The 13,161-nt window shown below is 42.6% G+C and overlaps 2 protein-coding genes across 2 annotated transcripts; one reads left to right on the forward strand and one right to left on the reverse strand.

Moving 5' to 3' along the window:
* Positions 1-215: 215 nt before the first annotated feature.
* grk1a (G protein-coupled receptor kinase 1 a) lies at positions 216-7,026 on the reverse strand. Its single transcript, XM_004543337.2, has 7 exons — positions 6,072-7,026; positions 5,523-5,650; positions 5,209-5,366; positions 3,661-3,744; positions 1,822-1,946; positions 1,392-1,593; positions 216-999 (listed from the first exon to the last, which is right to left on the reverse strand). Exons 1-7 carry the CDS (start codon positions 6,771-6,773, stop codon positions 707-709), a joined length of 1,692 nt encoding a protein of 563 aa, XP_004543394.1. The 5' UTR covers positions 6,774-7,026; the 3' UTR covers positions 216-706.
* Positions 7,027-8,569: 1,543 nt separating this feature from the next.
* LOC101482966 (ATPase H+/K+ transporting subunit beta) lies at positions 8,570-12,490 on the forward strand. The gene is made up of 7 exons (XM_004543338.3): positions 8,570-8,681; positions 10,040-10,168; positions 10,253-10,366; positions 10,478-10,683; positions 10,782-10,844; positions 11,105-11,197; positions 12,057-12,490. The coding sequence occupies exons 1-7, from the start codon at positions 8,570-8,572 to the stop codon at positions 12,213-12,215; spliced, it is 876 nt and encodes a 291-aa protein (XP_004543395.3). The 3' UTR covers positions 12,216-12,490.
* The last annotated feature ends 671 nt before the right edge of the window (positions 12,491-13,161 follow it).

Below are 13,161 nucleotides of genomic sequence, written 5' to 3' on the forward strand. Positions count from 1 at the left end.
CTCTCTAAAAGGAACATGACAGCACAGCTCAGGGTTGAATAAAAACCACACAGAACAAACACTCCAGCTGTCAAGCACGGAGGTGGAGGGGTGATGATTTGGGCTCCTTGCTGTCACTGAATTAAACTCGGTAAGGACCGGATGAATATTTATTATTACCTGATGTCTTTGTCACTGTGTGTATTAGTGGAGGAAAAAAACAACAACACAAAATCCTGATTTTAATGGCAAAGTATTTATTTAAATCCATAAATATCTCTACAGCTATGAGTAGACTGTTATTAAAGTGTGCAAAAATGTTAGAGCTGAAAAGTGGAAACACAGACGTAAACCTGCATACATGCTCTCACCTGTGCAGGTGTTTTTGATTAATTAAGTTGCATTTCAGAGAGTCTGAATGCTGGCAAAGAAAGCAGACAAACAAAAGCAGGATAATAAAATATATAAATTCTCTGTTTTTTGCGGTCCACGCGCACAAACAATGAATAAGCAATCGTTCCTGTAAAACTCAAAGAGAAGTCAAAATGACATTACAGCAACAAACTGAACACAAAGTGCAGATAATACTGTAAAAACCTGATTATGGCTCAGAGCAGTTCCACCAGTGCAACTTTATCATGACGAAATACACTTATGTCTAACCTGTACTGACCACCTGTACAAAAAGTGCTCAAAAAAGCAAAAAGTTCATGTCATTTGAAACCCTTTACGACACAGCGCAGGTGGAGGACTTGGGCGGCTGCTCCAGGATGGATTCCCGCCGCAGGTCGTTGGGTAAAGTGCCACCCGGACCCCAGACTGTGAGCTCGCCGTAGATGCCGGTCTCGATCATCTCCTCCTGCCAGGGGATGGGGATGTTCCCCGAGGCGAACTCGTCGAAAAAGTCCACGTCCTTGTCGTCCAGCTGCACGCCTTTAACGGTGGAGAAGGCTCCGACGTCGTCGACATCCTTCGCGTAAACTGTTTTGGAGTCCGGCACGAAAGGGGGCGTAAGAATCCCTGTGCAGACACAACACAGAGAGACGTGGGTTCTTATCTCTTCCCTAGGGTGACACACTGTCCTTATTAAAAGCAAAAAACTGTTGCTTTGGCTCTGGCTGAATTTATTTCTGTGGCCCATTTAAAAAGAGAAGATAAGAAGATGAAAAGCCACAGAATAAATGTGGGTTTGGATCATCTCTAATGTTGGGGAGGTCCTGAAGTCTGAGTGAGTGTTTCTACAGCTGGATTTTTATCAGCACTAAAACCGATCACACCAAGCTTTAAATGAAACCAGTCCCGCTCTTTAAACCTCATGCACAGATGTGTGTTAGTGCAACCATGATGAAAGCCGACACTACAAACGGGAGACTTCAGTGGAACTTTGGGTTCCTTGCGTGTTTCTGTCTGACCTGCATTCAGTTTCCTCCAGTTAATCTCACTGAAGAAAGGGTGCGCCCTCAGCTCGTCGCACGAGTCGTTCTTGAAGCCGAGCCTCTTGTCGACCTCTTTGCACAGCAGACCCTCACAGATGGACCGGGCGTTCTCGCTAAACTTCTCCGGATAAGTTACCGGATCATTCAAAATCCGCTTCTTCACCACCTTATTCTCCACCTTTAACATTAAAACCAAAGCAGAAAAAAGAAGGTGAATGAAAACCTGATTGTCACGTTTGTTTAACACTCTAAAATCTGTATAATTGCACAGACAGCAAGATGCATGACAGAAAGAAACGAGAGGTTCTTGAGGAGAAAAGATCAGAAAGATCAAATGGTAAATTTACAAACTGCTTCAAAAAGAAAATGACACGAGATCGCACATAGCACGTCTCAGTGCTTCTACCTTCTCTCCTCGGGTCCTGAAGGGCCCCTTAGCAGCCAGAAACTCGTACAGAGTGACTCCCAGAGTGAAATAATCCACAGAGTAGTCGTATTCCTCACCTTTCAGCAGCTCCGGAGCCATGAAACCTGCAGGTGACAGCGTGTGACAGAGTGTGGATGAAAACGACCAGGATGCAAAGTATCCTCCATTAGCAGGGAAGACGCTTTTGTATTTCAGGGGATCTATTGATTGAAGATTCAATTTTAGTGCACATTTTGCCATTTCCAGATGTTACACTTTGGCGAACTCCTAGAGATGTTATCCGATCAACTTCATATTTGCTCAGTCTGAACTACAGATCTGGACCATATTGAAATGTGGAGCTTTTGAGTTTCTGTCAAAGGGCGTGGCCATGGCGCCATTGCAAAATGCAATCACTCCTCATGAATTTTCATTTTGATCTCATTCACTCATACATTTTCCAGTCTGGACCAAACCACTCAGGTGTGATAAGGCTCCGCCCCTAAACACATTTCATTGCCAGCAACCGTAATTTGTCCAGGAAAGCCGCACACAGTGGGTTTTAGTTCACATTGAAAAATGTGAGTTTTTGTCAAAAGGTGTGACCCTGACGGCATGACGAATTTTGATGCTTCGCCATGAAGCACGAAATTGCTATAACTCAAAGAAATTTAGTCTCCTAAACTTCACAGGCATGCTGAGAGTCCCACCCTGAACAGGTTTGAATAGTTAGAGTGGCACCTAGTGGGAGCAAGACATGTAGTTATTGAGACTTTGATGTATTGCTTCTCCCAGGTTTACCCCATCCACCTCAAAAGCGGTCAGAATAAACATCACACTTTGATGATACTTCAGTGTTAAAATTGTGGGTTTACGTTGAATGGCGCACCCTGGTGGCAGGGTGAATCACCGCAAAACAGGAAGTAGGTTTCATGTTTTATGGTCCTTTCCATTGACCATTGTAGCAAGGCTCCACAGCGCCAGCTACAATAAAAAAAAAAAACAAAAAAAAAAAACTAGCCCTCACACCATTCTTCATTTAGGAGTCTAAAATTTGGCAGCCCGATAAAAGACATCAAGATTTACAAAAAAATCTCTTGGAGCCATATCCTAAACCCAACAGGAAATCAGACATTTTGAATTTAATGTGTAATGTTAGCTAAAATTTTCACCGTTTTCAGGCCTCGTACTTTAGCGAACTCCTCCTCGGGATTTCAGGAGATCAACATGATCTCAGGTTGAAGTTAAAGACCTGGGTGGCATGTAATGGCGAAGCTTTTGAGATTTCGCAAAATGGTGTTGCCATGGCAGCATGGCAAATTTCGATAATTTGCCATAAAGCATAAAACTGCTGTAACTCAAAGACGCATCAGACAATCTCTACCAATGATGAGGAACAGAAAATTAAAAGAATATTTTTCATCGCCACCTAGTGGACAGAGGAGGTGTTTAGCATGTCTCGATGCACCCAGTGTGAGTGCCCTCGCATTTCTGATTGCAGCTTTAATTTTGCATTGTTTTCATTATATGTTGATCAAAAGTCTCATACAAATAAACTTTCACTGCCTTTCTTGAACAAAAGTACACTTCGCTATTATCATACTGTGTAAAACAAATGATCTCTGAGCGGTTTTACTTTATTTCACATGATAACGTTAATTTGATAACGCTGGAGCTCATGTATGCAAAGAGCTAAACACCTGAGGTAAAATCCTCAACTGTGAAATGTAAATGTAGTAGTCTGTATTTCAGTATATTGCAAGGTAAATTTCACACATTACGTGCAGAAACACTGAGTTTAGTTGGGTTTTTTTTCCATTTGAGGATTCTGTGGTGTACCTGGAGTGCCGGCGTAGCCCTTGATTTTAAACTGATCATCAGCCAGCTCCACAGCCAGACCAAGGTCAGAGATACGGACGTTACCTGTGTGAGAGCAAACAGGTTAATGTCAGCGTCACAGATATGATAAGCAACTCATTAACCTGCAGAAGTGTGATAACCCAAAGATATCCTTCTGTTAGCTGTGAAACACTTTGTGTGTAATGTAGGTATGAAGTGTGTGTGTCAGTTTTAACTTCAGGAGGCTATTTCAAGTCAAGGTGAAGAGCTGTAATTGCACAAGCAGCTACAACAAGGCTTTTGTAATGGTTTTTAGAAATAGTTCACCATTTTGGAAAACACGTTAGCATAAAGCTAGGTGAGACAGAAGCATAATTCTTACCATTATCGCAACATATAGCGCGCTATCTAAGGCTAAATGCGTCATTAGGGAATCTTAAAAACACAATAAATACTAGAGTCCGAACAATATCTGACTTTCAAGACTGATATCGATCTTGTGTTATTTAAAAATCTGATATCTCAATTTTGATATAAAATTTTCAATTTTATGAAACAAAAATGGATGAGCTTGTTGTCGTTTTTTTTGCAGTCTGCCCTCTAGTGAGCAAACTATGCAACATCAGCAGTCACACAATGGTCGAAGGGTGTTTCTTCCATCTCTTCTTTACTTTTTCAATTTTCATTCAGCAGTCGTTATAAATGCAGATACCAATAAATCGGTAAATAGCTAATACTGGATGATAATATCAGCCCTCCAATAAATCCTTTGTGCAAATTTGAAATGAACTATGTTTTGCAGGATAACCACAGAACGGTGCCACAGGTTGCAAAAACAGGAAAGCTGATGCCCCCTGTAGCTCTCCCCTCTTCGCTCTAAGCCCCTCCCACCAGAGAAGCACAGGCATTATTTGGGCTAAAAAAAATAAGACTTTATGCAGCACACTTGCTGTAGACTGACCTGATCTAATCTGGGAAGGCTGATGATCTTGTAGGGAGTTAGACTTTCTAGAGCCTGGAGGAAGTGCAGGAGTCTAGCTCCTTCTCAAAAACCTCTTGATTTTACAACATGCAGAAATGTAACGATTTTGGATATGTTTAAATTATATATAAAATATATATGCTGACTCGAACATACAAACGGTGTGTAAAGGATGTTCAATCAATTTTGATTAAAAAAAAAAAGCTCTGAAATATGGTTTTAATTTCTTCTCTGGTCATATTTCCTGTTGTGGAATTCTCTCACAGAAATCAGGATCCTTCGAGTCCCATGAGTGCCTCTCTTATTGTCTGTGTCTATAACTGATGGTCACTGCCAGATGTTAAACATAGGATTTTCCTGTGTCCTTGCAAGAAGTGGAAATAGGTTTCACGTGACTGTATTACCAGTCTGAAAATTGTTTAAATGTGATATCTATGATCCTGCAGGTAACCAGCTGCTGACCTCATACTATCGCTTCTTTCATGTTTACATTGTCTCTACGTGGTGGCATGAGCACTGCAGACTAGACAGTTACCTTGGAGTCATCTTGTTCACGAGTGTTTTACCTTGATTATCCAGCAGCACATTCTCTGGTTTGAGGTCTCTGTAGATGATCCTCTTCTGGTGGAGGTGCTCCATGCCCTGGATGATCTGCGCAGCATAGTAGCAGGCTCGTGGCTCTTCAAATCCCGGGTTGTTCTCATCCACATTATAGATATGGTACCTAATGCGATCAGAGAGAGATGTTGTAGGTTCATCCAAGGCAAAAATCCCTATATTGCAATAATAATTCTTAGTTTTGGGGTTGCAAGTTGTTAAATTACCTCTATGAGCCTGAAAAGGTGTAGGACGATGGGTCAAAGAGAAAAGATGATCTAACCTCAGGTCTCCGCCGTTCATGATGGTCATGACCAGACACAGCTCTGTTTTCGTCTGGAAGGCATACGCCAAAGAGACGATGAACCTGCTGTGAACTCGGGCCAGGATCCTTTTCTCCACCATCGCGCCCTGCAGGCAGCAGAGGAGACAGCAGGAGACATGAGAAACTCTGTGAGTAACAATATCTGAACTTGCATTTCCAGCTGCACCAGCTCTCCAACTTTAGCAGCGTCTTCTTGTGTCTGCTTTGATGACTAGAGACAGGAGACTTCAGTCGAGGTCCGCTCCATTTATAAACATGACAGGATTGGCACTTTATGCTATAAGGAGATCAAAATGTACTAATGCCGAGAGGACTAATCATATAAGCCCATGGTGCTCACCTGTAAGCCTCTATCCTAACACTGACTGTTTAGACAGGTAGGCTGGTCAGCTACTGCAGGTAAAAGTCCTGCAGAACCTCATGGAAACTAAATCAAAAAGGTTCCTGTATTTGAACAACTTCATGAACTGCTGGACCTATAATAGAGCAGGTGGCATGACTCCTTACCTCATAGCCTTTTCTCTTCTTCAGCCTCTTCTTGTTGAGCTTTTTGCAGGCATACAGTTTCCCCGTGCCCCTCATCTGACAGGCAAAGACTTCCCCAAAACCCCCTTTCCCCAGTACACGAAAATCCATGAACCAGTCATCTCCCATGGGCTGCATCTCCAGCCACTTCCACTGCAGAAACCTCTTCAGGTACATACTCTCCAGGAAAAACGTGTAGGGCACTTCCTTGAGGAAGTCCATCACACTGTCCATGGTCTCGTTGAAAAGGTCGTCAGAAGCCTGTTGGTGCTTCTCTTTGACCTTCGTGATGCCATTTTCTGGCAGAAAGGGGCAGTAATACTTGGCATCAGGCTCCATATAACGCGATATGATCTTGCACGCTTTGTTGACTCGATCTTCATCTTCAGCATTGTTGTACTCCTCGATATCTTTCCACAGACGGCTGGGGCCTTTGTACTCGTTGTTGGACTCCAGGAACTCCTGGAAGAGACGTTTGCCGATGGGCTGCTCCACACAGACCGTCTGGAAGCCCAGGTCTAAAGTCTCCCGCAGTCCCTCGCACACCGTGATGTGAAGCAGCTTCAGGCGGGAGTGGAACTTCTTGTCTCGGTTGGCCGCTGGGTTGGCAGTGCCATCAAAGCTTCCGCGGGCCGAGATGTAGGCAGAGTTGGCCACAACTGTCGTCAAGCCACCAATATCCATGGTGGATAAGAGAAAAGGAGGGAAGGATAAAGAGATGCAACTAAAGTGTTACAGGGAAGAAAAAGCAGATGGGAAAGTCTGCAAATGAGAACCGAAATAAAGAAATCGCAAAATGCAGACAAAAATCACAGAGAAGTAAGTGATGTAAGAGAGGACTTCTTCCTCCGGTGATTCAGAAGCAGAGTGACTCGCACATGTGAGCATCTGCTCACTGCAGAGTGACTTCCCTCCCTGACAGTCTCTGCCTCTCACACATGCACACACACATGCAGATCTACCTGACTCATCGCCTTTCCTCAAAGACACTTATCCACGCTGAATCTCTGTAATGCTCTGCCCCGTGCCCGACCATGTGCTCTGTGCCGGAGGCGGGACGAGAACAAGGTGTGAGGGAACACGATGGAAAGTAGAGGCAGAAAATGAAAGAGGAAAAAGAGACAAATTAGGTAAAAATATGCATTTATGTAGCGGGACAGTAATGACAGCAGTGTAGAGAGAGAGCAAAGTTCTCCATCACTTTATTAGGTACACCTGTTGACTGCACATTAAGAAAGTGAAGAAAAGTGATTTAAGTGACTTTGAATGTGGCATGGTTGTTGGTGCCAGACAGGCTGATCTGAGAATTTTAGAAAGTGCTGATCTGCTGGGATTTTCCCACAGAACCATCTCTAGGGTAAAGAGAAAGGAAAGGAAACAGAGAGAGAAAAAAGAGAAAACTTCCAGTGAGCGGCAGTTTTCTCTGGGGAAAAATGTCTTGTTGATGTCAGAGGTTAGAGGAGAATGGCCAGATTGCTTCGAGCTGATATGAAGGCAACAGTAATTCAAACAATCACTTGTTACAACCAATGTATGGAGAAGAGCATCTCTGAATGCACGAAACATCAAACCTACAACAGCAGAAGACTGCACCTGACGCTGAAAAATGCCAGAGTCTCAATTTCTGAGCAACATTTGGACACTAGATGAAATGAAAATATGCTTTGTATCACCCCCCCATCCCTTTAGGACCTCAGCAGGATCATGTATTATGTCACAAAGCTCAGATCACCTCAAACTGGATTCTTGAACATGACAATGCTTCATAGTAGCTGGAGTAGCTGGTGTCATTAAAATATATGAACTTAGTAGCAGTGAAGCAAGCCGGCGGAGCCTCCACCTGAAACTGAATTTGAAGTTTTTGCAGCCCTGTATTAAAATAACCTACGCTCAACCCAGTAGAGCACCTTTAGGATGTGACAGATGTGCAGCCAACAAATCTGCAGAAACTGTGGTGCTGTCATGTCATCATGGAGCAAAATCCCTGCTGGAGGAACATTTCCAGCATCTTGTTGAATCTCTGCCACAAAAAATGGGCTAGTACCTATAAAGTTTGTGCTTTAGTACATCAGAATTAGTCAAATGTTTCAGAGGCCAAACTGACTCAGGTTTTCATTTCTGTTTGGATTTGCAGTGATTTAAATCAGTCCTGTTATCAGTAGTAGCCAACCTTTTCAAGGTGATCCTGGTGTTTCTCCAGTGAATCAAGGACGTCATTGCTAATGAAGGAAGTTTACCTGCTCCTGTCATGGTACACCTTATCTTGGCCTCATAAATACATAGTGAAAGATAACACACATCACACTGTGGACCGACTGTAAGTGCAGAAAAGAATGAGACTGGACGCAAGACGTTAACACAAAAGCTGAAAGTTCCTCAGAAGATTTGGAGAGGGACGAGAGAGGGAAGAAAGAAATATTACAGCTGTCTTTACTGAGCTGAGAGAAGGAAAGAGAAAAGGTTTGCTGTGAAGCTCCATCATGGCCACTCTGAAGGAAAAGAGGACTTGCGGGCAGCGGTGTGAAGACTTCGGCCGCTTTGTCTGGAACTCGGAAAATGGGACGTTTATGGGAAGAACGCCAGAGAAATGGGGTAACAAGGACATGACTTCACTAACCTCTCCTGCATTAAATAGACTAGAATTTTTAAACCGCTTGCAACAAGTATTTTTCAGATTATTTAAAACATGCTGATAGCACTCATTCAGTCAAGTTACATGTTAAAAATTGTCCTAATAACCTTTAAATCTTTTCTTTTCTTTTTGTCTGTATTTTATTTTGAATTGTTGCTGTGATCTGAGCTTTGTGACATGGTGCGCATGATGAGCACACTGTCCTCATAAAGGATTTGATGTGGTCAGCAAGAATACTCAGGAATGCTGTGGTGTTTAAATGAAGCTCAGTTGGTACTAAGATGCCCAAAGCGTGCCAAGAAAGTATCCCCCATGCTGTTACACCACTACCATCCTGAACTGGATGGAGCCATGTTTTTATGGTGTTAATGCTAAATTCTGACCCTAAAATGTGAATGTAGCTGAAACGAGAGTCATCAGACCAGGAAACATTTTTCCATCTTCTACTGACCAGTTCTTCCCATCCGTTAAGTAGCCTCGGTTTCATGCTCTTAGCTAACAGGAATGGCACCAGATGTGGTCTTCTCCTGCTGTAGCCCCTCTGCTACCATTAAGGTTTGGTGTGTTGAGGGCTCTGACCCTAGATTCAAATGTCACAGCAGAAATTGAAACTGTGTGAAGCTGTAACTCAGCTTCCTGTTCTTTGATGACAGGAATGGCACCGAGTGTGATCTTATGTTGTTGTAGGTTTAATTTGCTGTCTTTCAGAGGTACTTTTCTGCAGAACTTGCTTGTAACAAGTAAATATTTGAGTTACTAATTCCTTTCTATCACTTTAAAGCAGTCTGACCTCTGGCATCAACAAGGCACTGTCACTCTCTGGATGTTTTCTGTTTTCGGCCCTTTCTCTGTAAACCCTCTTTAAATCATATAAGTCAGGGCCGATTGGCTCGTTACACATTTACATTAAAGGGCAGTTGAAAGGCTGTACCTAATGAAGTGGCCGGTGAGTGTAGTTGTTTTTCTTTCACATAAAACATAAAAGGCCTCAACAGTATCTGTGTGTGTGTGTTTGCTGAAAGACACGCGTGATCCCAGTCACATGTCATGCACTCCTAGAGCAGCGAGAGATAAGTAATGATAAGTTTTGTGCACCCTTCTCTGCTTGACCTTACAATGAGATTAAATTCAGTTTGCAGCAGCAGAGGACACCTTGACCTCTGCGTTTCCACATTAGGCAGAGCTGCCTTGCTAGTGTGTACAGTAAATATTCTTTCTCTCACTCTGATTTTCCAAGCTTCAGAGTGAGCAACATTGATAACTAAAACACTTATTGATGTACCCATAAAGGTGTGTTAATAAACTCCTTCCTTCACAGTGTACATTAGTCTGTACTATGTGGCCTTCTACGTCATCATGACGGGGCTCTTTTCTTTGGCGATCTGGGTCCTCATGTACACCATCAGTCCCTACAAACCTGACTACCAAGATCGACTAACATCACCAGGTTACATAAATCATGAATACATAAATACATAAATAATCACAAAAGATATCTCAGTGCCTCATAAGCATCTGCTTTCCCACTCAGGGGTGATGGTGTGGCCGGACACATACGGAGAGGAAGACGTTGAAATCTCCTACAACACGTCAGAGAAGGCCAGCTGTATGGAAATGGCCAACATCCTTCACGACTTCCTGAAGCGTTAGTGTTCCCATACACGATTTATTCTGCATTATGTAACTTTTAATGTGCACATATGTCAAAGAAAATTAAAAAAAGACACCTGGCTCTGTTTTCACCTCTCTCTTTTAGCCTACAATGACACCAAGCAGCTGGAGTGCAACAACTACAACTGCACCAAGGGGAAGTACTTCATCCAGAAGACCTTCTCTGCCCCCCACCACACCAAGTGGGCTTGCCCCTTCACGCAGAGCATGCTGGGACCCTGCTCTGGAATTGAGGATCCGACTTTTGGCTACAACAGCACCATGCCTTGTGTCGTCATCAAGATGAACAGGGTGCGTTTGGTTTCACTCTGTCAGGATATTTAAGCTAGAAAAGCAATGACATCATATAATAACCAGAACTAAAAGCAAATGTTGTGTTTTGTCTGCAGATTATTGACTTTTTGCCTTCTAATAACACCGCTCGGCCCCCATATGTGAACTGCACCATACTGGTGAGCTGCATGCAGTTACTTTAAAGTAGTAAAGTAGTAGTATAATATCTGAAAAAAGTAGTGGGTATAGGGTGACTCTATACTGTGGAAAAACACTGGATTCAACACATTTTCCACCTTTCACAGCTCTTTCCATCACACGCTTCCTGTCTGTTAATCTCCTGCCTTTTAAACTCATCAGCCACAGTTTAACAAAGATTCACAAAATGAATCAAGATCTTCTTTCAATAAAATAAAACTCTGTTTCTGTTTGGATGTAGGATGGAGAGGACAGTGTGGCAAAAATAGAGTATTTCCCAGACGGTGGAATCATGGATCCCTCCTACTTCCCATACTATGGAAATCTAGCACAGGTAAGACAGCAGATAATGATCTAATATTCAGGAGGCTTCTTCCATGTACAGTAACCTTCATTTGCTTTTAGCACAAATACATAAAAAGGGTGAAACACCAGCCTGATACACAGAAATAATGAAACTGGTCACTCTGTGCTTTCTTAACCTCATTACTTACTTAATTTGATAACATGAGTTGAACTGAAGAACAAAGATGAAACATATTAGTGGAGCATACAGGATGCAGAGCATGGCTATGTGCTGAAAGGCTGCAGAGACCTGGGTTTAATTCAGCCTGGACCAAATTTCCTGCCCATTCTCAACCATTTTGTCCAATAAAGGCTAAATATAGGAAAACACTAGAGGCGTTTTATTTTGCTATGGAGATCACACCCTGGGATTTTCATCTATAATGGCCTGGATGAGCCAAATACAAACAAAACTACAGTTATGGTATTTGGCCCTAAAACACAGCCAGACATTTACTCTGGGTGGAACTACTTTGATCTTCAGTGCTTTGACCAGAACTCGCTCTTTAAACGAATGTTTGTGTCTCCCTTTGTTCACATGCACAGAAGTGCTAAAATTAGAAACATCGTGTCTCATTTGCTTTGATCTCTGGATGTCAGATATGGACACCGAATTCACAATCCTCTTTGTTGAGTGCTTGTTCACTGATGATTGTTGGATTGTTGGAGTTTTTTATTTATACTGTTGCAGGTTCTCTACCATTATTTTATCATAAGAGTCTTGAGATGATTCGGTGCCACATCATAAGCACTTTTTTTTCTGTTCAGGTACCCTCGTTCTTATGTTGCACTTGGGTAAGGAACCAACACTCTGCCTCTTCTTCTTACTTTCTTTCTTTCTTTTACAGCCTACTTATGTCAACCCACTGGTGGCCGTTCGGTTCAGCCTGGTCGGAGAGAAGGAAGCCAAGATCCAGTGCAGAGTGGTGTCTGAAAAGATCAGCTACGAAAACATCCACGACCCCTATGAGGGGAAAGTCGTCTTTTACCTCAAAGCAGTGAAATGAACCATGTCAGATAGTCACACAGTACCACTACTCACCTGCTAGTATCATGTATCTGGATCTGTAGGGATACTTATCAAACCGCCTTTAAGCCACTTGTATTCAACTTAAGCAGTCTATAGACCTAAGTTTCCAAGTAATTTATTAATGTTGTTGCAAAATAAATTGTAAGATCTAGAAATCTGAAGGAGCAAAATTCAAGCGTTGTGACCTCCAAATGTGTCCTTAGAAACAGTGGATAAATGTATTTAAGCAACATAATGAAGAGTCTGAATAATAACAAATAAAATGATATGAACAATTATATAGTTTTGACTATGAGAATGAGCAAAATCAGAACAGTCACTTCTGACTAATAAAAATCTGAGTATCAGCTGTAGAGTGTCTGTAACTGGCTGCTGTCTCCTCGAGATAATAGGATGATGACAGTGAGGAGGTTTCTCAGGGATGTGCTGACTGCAGACTTTGTAAGTTATCAGCTTACACGGTGCAAGCATGCTGGTGTGCACACATACAGAGACACAGACGGACACGTGTAGGTGTGTCTCACATTATTATTATTGAGGTTTCCTGAGGTCTCGTAAGCCTGCTGTCGTTTTCGTGGAAAGGATTACTGTGTTTGGTGACGAGTGAATGTTTTAATCATGTGGACAGACACACATGAACGCTTCTATAAACATTCATGTGGAACTAAATATTCCACAGTCATCTGTTAGTGGTATTATAACAAAGTGGAGGCAATAGGGAACAACAGCCACAACAAGGTAGGCCACGTAGAACCACAGCAGGTTCGGTGTGGAAGAACTTGACTGGCCTGCACAGAGTCCTGAGCTCAACCCCACACCTGAGCCAGGCCTTCTCATCCAACATCAGTGTCTGACCTCACAAATGGATGAATGGACAAAAATTCCCACACGTTCCTCAATCCTGTGGAAAGCCTTCCCAGGAG

The sequence above is a fragment of the Maylandia zebra genome, linkage group LG1, assembly GCF_041146795.1.
Source record: "Maylandia zebra isolate NMK-2024a linkage group LG1, Mzebra_GT3a, whole genome shotgun sequence".
Taxonomy (NCBI): Eukaryota; Metazoa; Chordata; class Actinopteri; order Cichliformes; family Cichlidae; genus Maylandia; species Maylandia zebra.

Coding starts and splice junctions, on each gene's coding strand:
- grk1a (XM_004543337.2), bottom strand. CDS start 6,773: ATGGATATTGGTGGCTTGACGACAGTTGTGGCCAACTCTGCCTACATC. Junction 3,745..5,208: donor TGTGCTGCTGGATAATCAAG/GTAAAACACTCG, acceptor GCTCTCACACAG/GTAACGTCCGTATCTCTGAC. Junction 1,594..1,821: donor TCAGGACCCGAGGAGAGAAG/GTAGAAGCACTG, acceptor TTAATGTTAAAG/GTGGAGAATAAGGTGGTGAA.
- LOC101482966 (XM_004543338.3), top strand. CDS start 8,570: ATGGCCACTCTGAAGGAAAAGAGGACTTGCGGGCAGCGGTGTGAAGAC. Junction 8,682..10,039: donor AAGAACGCCAGAGAAATGGG/GTAACAAGGACA, acceptor CTTCCTTCACAG/TGTACATTAGTCTGTACTAT. Junction 11,198..12,056: donor ACTATGGAAATCTAGCACAG/GTAAGACAGCAG, acceptor TTTCTTTTACAG/CCTACTTATGTCAACCCACT.